This window comes from Euleptes europaea, chromosome 10, assembly GCF_029931775.1.
Source record: "Euleptes europaea isolate rEulEur1 chromosome 10, rEulEur1.hap1, whole genome shotgun sequence".
Taxonomy (NCBI): Eukaryota; Metazoa; Chordata; class Lepidosauria; order Squamata; family Sphaerodactylidae; genus Euleptes; species Euleptes europaea.
The window spans coordinates 22,834,441-22,849,165 of record NC_079321.1 but is presented as its reverse complement, the minus strand read 5'-3'; the positions used below and the strand labels follow the sequence as shown (position 1 = coordinate 22,849,165).

The 14,725-nt window shown below is 42.6% G+C and overlaps 1 protein-coding gene across 1 annotated transcript in view; it reads right to left on the bottom strand.

Moving 5' to 3' along the window:
* Nucleotides 1–414: 414 nt before the first annotated feature.
* Nucleotides 415–14,725, bottom strand: part of APOB (apolipoprotein B) — a 50,390-nt gene continuing 36,079 nt past the window's right edge. Inside the window, exons 26-29 of the mRNA XM_056856893.1 lie at nucleotides 6,965–14,530; nucleotides 5,684–5,798; nucleotides 3,498–3,681; nucleotides 415–2,148 (exon numbers count right to left, since the gene is read on the bottom strand). Of these exons, the coding sequence (XP_056712871.1) occupies nucleotides 415–2,148; nucleotides 3,498–3,681; nucleotides 5,684–5,798; nucleotides 6,965–14,530 (9,599 nt within the window). The remainder of the gene's footprint in view (nucleotides 2,149–3,497; nucleotides 3,682–5,683; nucleotides 5,799–6,964; nucleotides 14,531–14,725) is intronic.

The following is a 14,725-nucleotide window of genomic DNA, read 5'->3' as shown; positions in this document are numbered from 1 at the left end:
TCTTCACTGGCCCTAGGATGACCTTCACATTCTAGGCTGCTTCTTAATCTGCATGGTTATGAACTCAGACTGAGACTCTTTACAAAATATATTGCCCAACAGCGGAATGATCCTGTATTCTCTGAATCCAGCCCTTCCATTTGCTCTAACCAAGACTGCATCACGATCTATGACCTGAAAGAAAGCAGGTTTTTTTTTTTAATAAAGGACACTGGAATGTCATGAAGATTTCATTTATTGGCTTTTGCAGAGCATTAGGCTAACCAGCAGATTTCTTCACTTTTCATTTACAAATACCAATTCAGAGAATAGCTTTTTGATGTTCCCCCACAAAAAATAGAAATGGACAGTTGTTGTTGGCTTTAAATATGGCAAGATAAGAACTTGCACAATCTTTACCTTCTGTTTGGGTGTTCAAGATTGGGCAGGCCTCTGTACATTTTCCTTGGTCTGCTGGGCAATGAATCTTTGCAGTTCTTCCCATTGTTTGCTGCTTTGATCAACGCCTTGCCGAATCAGTTTGTGTGCCAATTCAACTTTTTTCCTGAACTCTTCCTCACTGAACCGGGGCATTATGTTAAGGGACTGCAAATCAAATGGCTTTGGGATGTCAATTCTGAGTTCTCCTTGTCGAACAATTACATAGGGCCTCAGAGCGTCAGCTGTTGATTGCTCAAACTGGTCAAGAAGCTCTTTGAGGTACTGGAGGAAAGCGGTGTAATTTTCTATCATCAGGTTGATCAATTTTTTTGTTTCGGCAATCAGTCTTTCAGACGACACACTAAAGCTCTCATAGGCCTCCTGTAGCTTTGCTTTGACCTCCCGGTTTTGTTCAGCAGCACTTCTCTTAGCGACCTCTGACCAATTCAGGATCTTGTCACGAGCAGATTCTGAGAGCTCAGTGACATTTCCGTGGTGTGCCACAAATTCTCGCACTCGATCTGTGACACGTGACACGAAGTCAGCAGCATCACCAATATATGTGGCATGCCACTCCGCTACAGCACCAAGAAGGCTCTTCAGCCAACCTATCACTTTGTCTTCCAGTTCGTAGTATTTGACAGACCACTCGCCTACACTTGGATCCAAGTATTTCTGCCGCAGGTCCTTCAAATATTGCAGAAATTCTTCTAGTTTTGAGATGACGCTCTGCAAGGTATTCTGGATGATGTTAACATAGCGAGGGAGCAAGTAGTTTATATCCTCTGCAAAGCTCTTCAGCTTTTCTAAGGCATCTGTGAATACTAATTTTGTCTGGACAATAATATATTCATAGTTTTGGGACTGTAAATTCCTGATAAGCTCTTCTGCCTTTTGGAAGACTTGTTGAACTAATCCTTTCAGCTCTCTTAACTTTTCCGCAAAGTCGATCTCTTGAAGTCCGACAAATATCTGACTGGCTTTCTTTTGTATGTGAGTTAGAAATATTTTAACTTCGTTAAGTATATCACCACCTCTGATTATTGTGCTGGAAGCTGGAATTTCAATCTCTAGCTCATTGACATACTTAATCAAAGCATCAAATTGTTCTTGGACCTTTGAAATGCAGAGGTCTGTCACTTTTGCTAATTTTGCAGTGGCCATCAGATACAGTTCTTCGCCGGTGTGCTTCTCAGCCAGCCCTGGCATCTGGAACTTGGTCACCTTCAAAAATTCAATGGCAGAGTCGATAAGACGCTTCATCCTTTCCTGGTATTCCTGTATTATATCCATGATGATATCCAAAACCGTGGTTCTCATTTTGTCATAGTCCAGCTGGGCAGCTTGATCTGATGTTTCTTGATACAGTTTTGCGGTTTTCATCCTTAGGTAGTCATATTTCGCAGCGGCCTGTTTGGTGGCAGCATGAAGTCGGTGCTCGAGTTTATCGATACTTTTTACAGTTTCTCGGAAAGCCCCATCGACGCTGGTTCTCAGTTTCTCCTTCAGCTTGAGGCCAGCAGTGTTGATGTCCATCCCCATGTTCTGGCGATGATACTTGTTAACGGTGTTGTACGCTGCAGCGACCATTTTGGGTACCTTCTCTTTTAAACCGAGGAGCAAGTCCTTGACACCATCTTCTTCCCAGTTGGTTCTGACTTGGATCACATCGGGTTTTCCGAACGATATCTCACTTTTCACGATGTCAATGTCATTCTGAGGGTTAGACTGAAAATGTAAAGTACATTTAGAAAGGGCTATTTCCTGGGACAAGAATCACTGGAAAAGACAATCATGCCAGGAAAAGTTGAAGGCAGCAGGAAAAGAGGAAGACCCAACAAGAGATGGATTGGCTCTTTAAAGGAAGCCAGGGGCCAGGCCCTCAGTTTGCAAGATCTGAGCAAGGCTGTTAAGGATAGTATGTTTTGGAGGACACTGATTCATAGGGTCGCCATGAGTTGGAAGTGATTTCCTTTCCTGGGGTTTTCCCCCCAGTGATATTTGTGTGCTAATAGGGTTTAAACTGGAATATACTTACACTTACACCAGCGTGATGTAGTGGTTAAGAGAGGTGGTTTGGAGCGGTGGACTCTGATCTGGAGAACCAGGTTTGATTTCCCATTCCTCCATCTGAGCGGCAGAGGCTAATCTGGTAAACTGGATTTGTTTCCCCACTCCTACACACAAAGCCAACTGGGTGACCTTGGGCATACAGCTCTGTAAGAGCTCTCTCAGCCCCACCTACCTCACAGGGTGTTTGTTGTGGGGAGGGGAAGGGAAGGTGATTGTAAGCCGGTTTGAGTCTCCCTTAAGTGGTAGAGAAAGTCAGCATATAAAAACCAACTCTTCTTCTTCTTCATTCAGTTAAATTAAATTGGCTGGGTCCAAACCAGGGGTCTTGGGTCAAAAGGTGCCTTTCTAATCACAGAAGATGCCCTTCCACACATGACAGGGAGCATTTGATATAATACTGCAAGGAAGTGAATTCCACTTTACACTAGTGCTGCCACCCTACTTCCCATGCACACAAACATGCACGCATATTTTCTCATGTATTCTATGTCAATTTATCTGCCTAAGCCTTTTGAATGAGGCAGGTTACATTTTTTTTTCAAACTAAGCAAACAAATATAGGTGGACAGAAAAGAATTTTGGTGGCTTCTAAATCATCTGCAGTCACAGCAAATGACTTTTATTAGGCCAAAATATGGGAATAAGGTACAAAGGATGTTAGAAGATCCAGCTTTAGACCTCTGCAGGACTGCCTAAGACTTGTCTGTGCAACTGAGGCAGGGTGGTAAGGAGAAGCACTAGAGAAGCAGAGCAGTCATTATATAGGAGAAAGAAAGGCTTTGCCAGGAGATGGGTTTTCCTGACCACAATGGAGGCTGGACTCCCTGTTCACATGCCCTTGATATGGGGTTGCAAGGTTCAGTTAACAACAACTTCATGAAAGCCCCTGTAATACACTTGTCCTTCTCCAGCCATCCCTCAAACCTGGAGGAGCACTGGTCTAGTAAAAAGTAAATGATAATTTAAACAATGAAAACCCACATGATAATTTCAACCTGACCTACCTGAGTTCGATAGAAAAGTTTTCCACTGATGATATCGGCGTCCCTGTCGACAACAAAACCGAGGGTACCAGCGGAAGAGGAAGACACTGAAGAATAAATTCCTGAGTGATGTCCTTCGTAACGCACTTGGGCATCAGTGAAGGTTGGGCTCATGATGTCCAGAGAAGCTGTGTAGTAAGGGATGCTAAAGCAACCACAAACAATCACAGAAAAGGTAAATTAATTACTAATGGTGACAAGCAAGGCTGCTCTTCAGTAGCTGGATATCACAGAAGATGTGATAGTGTTGCTTTCCCCCCCTCTAGAAATAATACATGGCATTATTGAGTGAACATAATTAGAAATTAAAATGAGCCGAAAATGTTTGGGTGGGATTTTTCTGCATTTCCATGAAGCAGTCGAAACCGGATTCAGTTTGTTACAACTGTGGCCTTCACTCACTCAGGGCTCAGCCTTAGAACACAGTTGGGATGACGTGAGGTTCTCAGCCAACCTCTTCTGCAGACAAACTTATCTTCGTCAACCCATTTTGAGCTGATCAGGGATCAGTTTGTATTGCATTAAACAAATTGAACAGCTGCTGACCAAGTACGCAGCTGTATGTTGAACAGAAGCCAACTCCCAGCTGATTGGGGGAAGAGCTGGGAGTCCGTTTCTTATCTAAGTGGGACCCTCAGCAAAAGAGCTACACAGTGAAGTTGAAAAAGGGAGCTCTTCCCTTTCTTCCCAACTAGGCAGTGACAGATGCAATGCTTTTAAGCTCTGCATTGCAAAAGGGAGATGAGAAAGCTCATTTCTCTCCCTTTCTTTGTAGCCTGAGCCAATAGCTTGGGGTAGAGAAAAGAGAATAGAAATCGGCAGGGCTTCTGATCGCTGCCTATCATTTGCTGTATCTCAACAAACTTTGTTGGGTATAGAGCAAAATTTTCCCAGAATACATATGAATAAACATATTGGGAACAGATAAGCAGCTTATCGATTAATTGGCTGCCTGATCGCCCCTGCTGGGTGAGAAGTGAGACAAACTGGCAAGTGTTCACGCAGCCGTAGAATATAGCATTATTTGATGTTTGTTTATTGATTTTAGCCTACTTTTGTCTCAAGCCCGCCCGCCCCCCAAAGGCTTGTATCTCTGGTGAAATGAAATAATATTAAATAATAATATATTTATTAAAATTTAAAACAGAACGACCTTGAAAGATCAACGTGTGGCAAAAGGAAGTAATCAAACCAGCAATCCATACATGTCTGCACCCTAAAGGAAGTTTTTGTTGCCTCTTAAAGGGGCCAAGTAAGCAAATCTGGTCAATTTATTTTGGGAGAGACTCTGTGATTCAAGAGCCACCATAAAAAGGTCCTGTTTCAGTGTGACCAGTCTCTCCTCAGATGGCGATGGTACCCACTACAAAGGCATATTTCCATATCTCAGGCACAGAGAAGAGACACTCCCTCAGATAATCCTTCATCTATGGCTATTCCCTCCCACTGGCCTTACATACAGTGGCAATGGCCATGAACACTAAAAATCCAGAAGGTGAAAACAGAGTGATTAATAATGCAATCTGAGTTATACCCTTCTAAGTACTGAAGTCAATGAATTAGAAGGGTGTAATGCTGACCTGGATAGCTCCAAGCTAGCCTGATCTTGTCAGATCTCAGAAGCTAAGCAGGGTCGGCCCTGGTAAGTATTTGGATGGGCAACCTCCAAGGATTACAAGGGTCATTTTGCAGAGGCAGGCAATGGCAAAACCACCTCTGAAGATCTCTGCCTTGCAAACCCTACAGGGTCGCCAAAACTCAGCTGTGACTTGATGGCACCCCCCCTCAAAAAAAAATGCTGAATAGGATTGCACCACTGAGCAATCAACTTTTTTATTATATGTAAGAGCCTAAAATATAGTGCTATCAATAATGATTAAAATATAAAGTGAAAGATTGACTGCACGGGGGGGGGGGGGGAAACAACACCCAGGTTAATTTCTTCCCTGCTAAATAATGAGAAGATCTGGAAATCTACAGAATTCAACCAAGGCCAAACTAAATTCTGACTACTTAGTAGCAAGCAGTCAGAAGCGTATCATTTGAGAGGCGACACCAAGTATACAATGTAGCTCGCTGAAACTGGATTTCCTCCACATGGCACATGGCTTGTTCTACTGAAATGTTCAAGAAAGGAAAATCTTTACCTGAATCCTTGCATATTAAGAATGGATTTATATTCTGCACTCAGGTCGAGATGTGATAAGGTGCCTTGAGTCGCTTCAGCGAAGAGGCCATTTTTGTAAGTGTAGGTGGTCAAAGCTAGAAGGGAAAGGTGGAACAAGGTCACAGAGTGCATTCAGATGCTAGTCCCTTGACACCATAGAAGTAACATCTCTTCATGCCAAAATTGCACAGAAATTGAGGGTGTTTCTTGCCAAAGAATTTTTTAAAAGTCAAAGTATTTGTTCTAACTGTTAGAGGGACCCATTGTAGACACCGCCTGATAAACCAGAAGTCCCCAATCCAGATCTTACATCACTAGTTGGTCTTTTGCAAGCCACTGTTTTTCAACCTCAGCTCCACCCCCACTATCAATTGGTGATTAATAATGCAAATAGGACTTTCAGAGCCATTGTAAGAATTACAGAGAGATGGGGGGGGGTGAGAGAGAGAGAGAACATAAGAAAAGCCATGCTGGATCAGACCAAGGCCCATCAAGTCCAGCAGTCTATTCAAACAGTAGCCAACCAGGTGCTTCTAGGAAGCCCACAAACAAGACGACTGCAGCAGCATTATCCTGCCTGTGTTCCAAAGCACCTAATATAATAGGCATGCTTCTCTGGTACTGGAGAGAATAGGTATGCATCATGACTAGTATCCAAACCCCGCCCTGCTCAGGCTCCATCCCAAAAACCTCCCGCCAGTAGTGAAGAGAGACCTGGCAACCCTACTAGTATCAATTTTTACTAGTAGCCATGAATAGCCCTCTCCTCCATGAACATGTCCACTCCCCTCTTAAAGCCTTCCAAGTTGGCAGGTGCCTCTAGGAAGCCCACAAGCAAGACAACTGCAGCAGCATTATCCTTCCTGTGTTCCAAAGCACCTAATATAATAGGCATGCCCCTCTAATCCTGGAGAGGATAGGTGTGCATCATGACTAGTATCCATTTTTACTAGTAGCCATGAATAGCCCTCTCCCTCCATGAACATGTCCACTCCCCTCTTAGAGTCTTCCAAGTTGGCAGCCATCACCACATCCTCAGGCAGGGAGTTCACAATTTCTAGATAAACATGACCTTAAAAAAAAAACCTCTATCCCCATTCAAAAAGAACATACTAGAGAGTCTGCCTATACTTCATATTTCCCCTTCAAAAAATTTCTTCTGCAATATCCATCTTTTAAATTATTGGTTTGGCATAAAATGTTTCATTTGAAGTATGTCCACCCCAAGACTGAAATTGTAACACTGAAAAATTGATCTTACCATCCAGGTCATACTCCAGGAACTGCAGAGGTGAATTTGCAGTCAAATCAATGGAACGTTCAAATGAATCTTCGTTGTTTTTGAAGCCCAACTTCCCGGTGAAGCTGTACACTGGAGAAGCAACTTTGACAGAACTGCTCAAAGCTCCAAATTTGGGGAAGTAAATGCCAGCAGGCAAAGCAAGTTTGAAAGCTGGGATTTCAATCCGCCGCTCAGGAATTGTAATTGTTGGCAGATCAAAGTCTGCTATCTTGTTGGCGACAGCATTCAAATCCACAATTTTATTGCCGAAAGAAACAGTCTTTGGAAGAGTATATTCGGATATAGTTAAAAGATACTCAGGTACAGTCAATTCGAAGTAGGGATGTTTATGTCCTTCTGAATCAACGTAGCTAGTTAGAACATCTAATTGGGGAAACCGCATTTTTGGCAGTGAAAGGAATCCAATGTCAAATGGCATGGTGCTCAGCTTTTCAGGGACTTTTATTTCACGTAGATCAATGGTATAAGGGGGAACTTGCAGTGTCGTAAAAGGAACATTGAATCCTGGAATTGTGATCACAGGATTTTGAACTTTCAGTTCAATTTCTGGAATCGTAAATGTAAACCCATCAGCCAATCGATTCACATTTATAGGGAAAAAATAACCGTCCTCATTTTTGGTGTATATTAAGGCAGTTGACGCATTGAGATATTGCCTCTCTCCAGCCCTAGTGGTAAGATCTAATTTCAAGACATCCCATAAGCTCATGTCATAAACTGGTAGCACGATACGTTTCAGGAAATCTATGTGCCCACCTAAAGATCCAGATAGATCAAATTGAATGTCTGTTTTGGTATTTGTTAATTGTAAGTCATGTCCAAGTGTCAGAGGGAAAATTTGGCCTTCACCCTTCCAATCAATTTTCTGATGTTCAGTATTGACAGTCACTGAAATAACTTGATTAACTGAAGTCTGAGGAAGGACATTATATATCTGAAGGATTGTTGAGATACTCCCAGGAGTTACTTCTGAAGTTAATTTGCCACCATGCTTTCCATTCATATCAATTACTGGAAGATACTGTAGAAAGTATTCATTGTTGTCATCCCATACTACATAAAGACGATGGGCAGATGCTTCGACAGCAATAATATCATTGATATTCAGATTCCAGATTCCATCAACTTTAGAGCTAGACTCAAACTTGGCACCAGAGCGAATACCTTTAGTATTTAAGAAGGCATTTGCTTCCAGAAGCAGCTTTCCAGAAAATGGTTTTATCTTGTGAAATACTCCTTCAATGAAACCATTGGTTGAAGTTTCTATAGCAATGTCAGATGTTATGCTTTCTAGGGTGTACTTGTTGTCAATTGCTCCTTTAGCATTGGTGCCAATGGTGGGCATGTCAAAAACGTAATTTACATTTATAACCGAAGAGAGGATAGGCTTGGACCTAGTGTTTCCCTTAAGCTCCTGTCCGAAATTTACTTTTAAGCATGGTGTGTTGATTTTTGTTGCTGTTGTCACTGCAGCTTCTATGTTCCTCCTTGTGAGACTGATAGTGCTGTCATGGTTTCCCTGAATAAATTTATTGTTCACAGATAATGCAGTTGCAAGCTTCAGCCCCCTTTGCCTTGTAAGACTGGTTGTTCCATCCAGTTTGTACTGTAGCGCGTCGATCACAGAAGTGGACGACGAACTTAAGCGAGCAATGAGATCAGATTGGTTGAAAAGCCCAGCATTTGTATTCAGGGTAATTACACTGGATTTAAATGAAAAATCATAAGTGAAATTTCCCAAGGCTGGAATGTAAATTCTGTTCAGTGGCTTGTGTGCTCGATAGCTGGGAAGCTTAAGTGTACGCAGGCCATGGGGGATATGGAGGACGGGTAGCTCTAGCGAAGGGAGAACTAATGTATATGATGGCACTGAAAATCCAACAAGCGGCATGGTGAAACTTGGAGTACTCATTTCTTTTGGGATCACATAGCCAAAAGCTGGGAGCTCAGCAATAAAGGGAGATACCTCAATGTTGGCTACTGGAATGGTATAGCCCGGAATCCTGAAGGCTTGTGGAAGACTGTCCAGGGAAGTATCCACTTTGTATTGGTCAAACTTTGTCTTGGCTCGGTTATATGAATCTGTAAGGAAAGCCAAAGCGTCATCCCTGCCTCTTTCGAAATGCTTGTTGAACACCACAATGGAGTGCTGGAGGGCTCTCTGCACTCCCTCGAAAGGAATTTCAAATGTGTGCATATCCTTGTTCTTTTTGTACAGAGCTTTTAGGTTTAAATCGAACGATTGCTTTGTAGTCTTCAGAAAATTCTTCAGCCCTGTTTCCTCCCACAGAGAATATTCTACTACTGGAGATGTTCTAACATTCGTGTATGGGACATGGATTTCAGGAATGGAGACAGGAATGCTGAGGAAGTCCAAGTTAGCATCACCACTCATGGTCACCAAAGCTTCAACACTATCTACATCATTAGCTGCAGAGATGTTATGGGCATATCTGTATTGGTTAAATCTGCCTTCAGCTGTCCAGCCGACTAATTGAATGGAAGGATTCAACAGCAGACCATAGTTGTTCCGGAAGTCAATTTTGCCAACCAGTCTGAGCGGGAAGCTGACTTTTACATTCCCTTCATTTTCTGTTGATGCTCTAATTTCAAAGGGCTGCACCAAGAAGGCCACGCTGTTTTTTATCATTCCAGAGAAGCGTCCGTTGAGTTTCAGATTGTGTGTGCCGGTTAGCTCCGTTTTCATCTTGGCGAGATCTCCTGAGCCGTATAGATTTAGGACACTGAGTCCCAATTGTGGCGATTCCACTGTAGATGCAACCTGAAGGCTTGCGAAACTTGGTAAGTGACATTCATACTGCAATCTCTGGTCGACTTTCAAGTACTTATCATTCACCCGGTTTTCAGCCACAAGTGCAGCTACAGACCCTCCTATGGTGAAACTGACACTCGAGGCATGGGTTCCTTCATCAGAGTAATCAAGAGCATCCCATTTCCAGTTCCCTTTACCAGTGGAAGTAAACATCACACGTCCTGCTTCCAGTTCAGTTTTTATCTCATTGCTCAGTTCAGCTTGGCTAGTGAAGTAGGCGTTGGGGACATTTAACCTGTGTGTGTATATCGACTTGCTCTCCATGGAAACCTTCTTTTGCAGGCTGACGGTTAACTTGTTGTGCAGTTCTACAGCATTTTTGGCATTGCGCAGGCTCACTGTCGTTTCAGCATTACCTTGAGCAGACGTCCTCAAAAATGTGATTTCGCTATTGTGATCTGCTTTCAAATACAAGTGGGAGAGCTTCAGGGTCTCTTTTAAGATTAGCTGTTTCATCTCAGGAGCTGAGAGACGAGCGTCTGCGGCAAGGGTGAAATCAAGGTAGTCGAATTTGGACGTCACTAGAGCTGAAACTGTGGCCACAAATTCTGGGCTGTGAGCAAAAGCTGTGGTATTTTGAAAGCCAACATTAGTACTCAGGGTAAAGAAGGGCGAGACTGCTCGGAAAGTACCAGTCAGTTGGCCAAATGCTGGGACAGTCACAGTGTGTGGAATACGTGGCAGCTGGAATTCTGGTATCTGTATATCTGGGAACTGGAATTCATTGAGATTTAGCTTTGGGATCACTAACTCGGGTATTTGTAACTCAGGCAAATTCATTTCTGGGAAAGAAAAATCAGAAAAGGGCATGTCTTTCATCCTTAAATCTTTGAAATACACAGCAGCTGCCGGCAGCTGAAAGTCACTTGAAATAATTTGATCAATCATCTTCACTATCTTCACTTTGATTTCATTAAAATCCACAGTATAAGAAGGAATCAAAAAGGTATTTAATATGGAAAATTCAGGAGTAGTAAATCTGACTGGAATTCTGATATCTTTCAATTTCTTGAAGTTTACCTGATATGAGGGAACATGCAGGTCAGTTAGTGGAACCATAAAATCTGGTGTTTGAAAAGTTGCTTCCTGTAGGGCCCGAAGGCTCACTTCAAAGGCAGGTACATTGATTATTCCTGTTCTGATTTCAGGGACTATAAAACCAGATTCAACAAACTGATTCAAATTATCAGCTATATTTTTAATATTATATTGTTCAGCCAAATGGGTAATCTTCTTTGAGGCAGCATGCCATTGATGAACCATGTAGGTAACTATTGTATTGTACAACTGGCTTGCCTTCTCAAGATACCTCTGGCACTCCTTTGGAACATCCATTTCATAAATTCTACTACGGACCTCTGCCAGATAATCATGTATCTTAGTTTTAAGTTCACTTATTGCTGTAGAGCTTAGCAGATCCTTGAACCAGTCCAATATTATTGCAAGTCTACTTTCTTTCAGTTTCTCTGCATACTGTGCAACCACAACAGCAACGTCTCTGATATATCGTTTTGCAGCTTCTGCTTTTTGAGGCAGTTCTAACTCTCTGATTTCCTCATTGATCTTCTGTATTATTTCCTGGATTTTGTTGTTTGTTTCATCTACAAACTTATTGTAATCAAAATGCCTCAGCTTCTTTATAATACGATCGAGAAATTTGTTGACTTCGTCCACCAGATTTTGGTAATCAAATGTTTGGAGCCGGTTAACAGCATCATCAATCGCTTTCAATATTTGATTGTAGAATAACTTTATGTCAAGTTTTTTCAATGACAGGGTTAATTTTTGAACTGTTTCTTTGATTTTATGTTGGTTAGAAACCTGTATAAGTTTGTCCAGTAGAACTCTGGCCTGCTGATCCACCTTATAGTTTACAATTAGTTCATGGATTTTACCTCGGAGTACATTGATCTTCTCAGATATCTCATAATCCTCCATAAAATCTAGAAGAATGTCTTTGACTCGTTCAAGAATTTGGTTCAGTTTTTGAACTGGATAGGACAATTGTAGTCTTTCTATAAGTAGTCTGAGGTCAATTGTTTCAATCTGATGCTTCCAATTATCTGCAATACTTTTGACATCAATACTTTCAATCTGGCTTTTGAGTTCATCTAGTTTATCTTGCACCCGAGCTCTGATTTTATACTCTGCATCCATATTCTGGATCCAAGCTGCAGTGCTGCTTCCGATATTACTGGCGTCAAACTGAGAGATGGCCATTTTTAGCTGCTGAATAGTGTCAATTGTTTTTGCACTGATTTGGTATTGTCTATCGATAACTTTAATTTTTTCCACAATTCTCTCTATAAGTTGCACAACAGCTGCCCTCAGGTCATACTGATCAAAGTTCTCTCTGATTAACTTTTCAGCTTCTATCAGGAGAGTCTGAAGCTGGGCCAAAGCTTCCTGAAGATTATTCTTGGTATTTTCCAAAGCAAGTTGAAGGTCATCTACTCCTATAGTATAATCCCTTATGAAAGCATCCAGTTTCTCTTTTAGGTTATTCACTTTGCTTTCCAAATTGAATGTATTTACATAATCATTAACTTTCTGGGGAAATTTGTCTAATGCTGCCCTGTATTTTCGCACATGCTGATCAATATTGATGCTTTTCAGGGTCTTCTGAAGGGACTTTAGTGCAGATAAAAGGGAATGCCTGATTTTCTCAAAATACACAGGCAGATTTTCCAAGAATGGCAGATTGATGACATGCATGTCTGTATTCTTATCATACTTCACAGAAAGAGCAAGACTGAATTCTTGAGGGTTAGCTACAACTTCCCTTAGACCCAACATGTCAATTACATTGACTCTTTGAAGATTCCCAAATGGCACACTAATAGGGAAGTCCAGTACAGAAAGGTCTACTAAAGTTTGTCCGCTTATCTCTGCACCTATCCTTTCAGCGTCATTGACAGCACTAAGATCCTGTGTGTACACATTATTGTTCAGCTCACTCTTCAGTTTCCAGGCACTTCTTTGTTCAGATGGAGTAAAAAGGACGTTGACTTTGTTGTCAAGTAGTGTGCTGTATTTCTTCCCCGAATTTAAGTTGTGAATGGTGGAGCCCCTATAATCATGAGAAAAGGTAAAAGCAAGAGGTTCTGCTTTGAGCAGGAATTTGCTGTACAGCTGCCCTGTGTGATCTCCCACAACCAAAAGACTTCCGTCCCCATTGGTATGCATGTCGACAGTGAGTGTAAATGGGGCCACGACAGATCGTAGGACGTTGGAAAACCGCAAGGATCTGGAGTCACAATTTGTGTTGATGCTGACTGAAGAGGAGAGTCCTGCAACATCCAGATTGACCCTGTGGGTAAGAGCCGCACCTTGAATGCTTGCAACGGTGTCAGTCTTAAAGTTTGCTGCCAAGTCGGCATATGTGAAGGCGTAGGTATGCTTCACTTCGTCAGCTCCATAAGCACCTTTCACATTGCCGTCAAAATTTACCTTCAGTGGTTCGAGATGCAGCCGAGCGACGTTGGCGATGTCCGCATTCCCGTACTTGAAGTTGTTATTCACGTTGGCGGTGAGAGTGTAGGGCTGTAGCCGGAAGTCGAAATGATGCTTATGAAATTTGTCCGCGCTGATGGCGTTGTCTAAATTCGATGTGTACGTCAAAGACAGGCCTGCGAGGTTCAGGTCGTGCGTGAGCTCCAGCTTCATTTCTTTGTAAGAGCCCATCAAGCCATTTGAAAATTTGAGCCCATCTTTATTCACTCTGAAGTTGAAGACGTTCTTGCCATCCACATTCCCGAGGCTGCTTTGACAGACACTGCCAATCATTATTTCTGTGAGAGCTGCCCGTCCATCCAGGTCAAATTTTACATTGTTTTTCCCGTAGTGTCCAATAGTGTTGATCGCCATGGTGGTTCCCGCGGGGCCAACCTGGGTGTTCATTTTACTCTCCAGTGTCAGTGGGCTAAACATCAAGTTTGTGGTTGCGCTGCTAGCCAGGCCATTCCGATTAATCATTAGCGAGCATTTATGAGCTGCTTTGTTCCTTGCACCGTTTGCAGACACATCAGCGTTCAGCTGAAGACCTTGGCTATTCACGGAGCCCAAAAGCAGGGTGTAATATCGGTTCTGCAGGTAAGTGGCCTGGTACTCCGAGCGAAATGATGCCCCTTGCTTGGCAATGGCTAAGTCCAGCTTGTTTAGAGCTGCAAAGTTCCGGTGGCTTCCAGTGGTCTCGGATGTCAACTTCAGCTGGCTGTTTTCATACTTCAAGGAAGCGGTGTTAGTCAGAAATCCCTGCTGTACGTCTGAGACCGATGTGATCGTCCACGCATCGTCGGTTCGCCTGCCAGTCATTTTGTTGGTAGCCTGCAGATAGTTAGAGTCAAACGTCCAATCCGATTCCCCTGCCAACACAAGGCTGTTTGCATCAAAGTTGCTCGACAGTGTGTATGTGGTCTTGGCAAAGGCTGAAGCGACTTTCAATTGCCCTTCCAGCTTTACATTTTCCGTGAGCAATTTGTTACTGTACTTGGCATCTTCGACAGCAGATAGGGAAAACTGGGCACCCAGTGGACTGGAAGTCTCGAACCAAATGGTATTTCTGGTACTGGGAGTGAGTCCAAATGTGTTTGCCTTGTTGAATTTAAAATTGGAATTGAGGAGCCGGTGTTGCATGGAGCTCACATAAGTACAGGTGAACGTGTTTTGGTCATAGTTTGCTTCTCCCTGACCTGAAATAAAAAAGAAAAACTTATTGTGAGTGTCATGAAAAAGGTAAGTAACTTTTGCCACTGTTACACCTTCATGCATAGACCCAATAAGCCAAATGTTTGTACTGCAGAAAACATGAAGCATGATCTTGTTCTTGGCCATCTTTACCTGGAAGTAAGTCCCAGTTTTTTCAATGGACTTGCTCCCATTGAGCA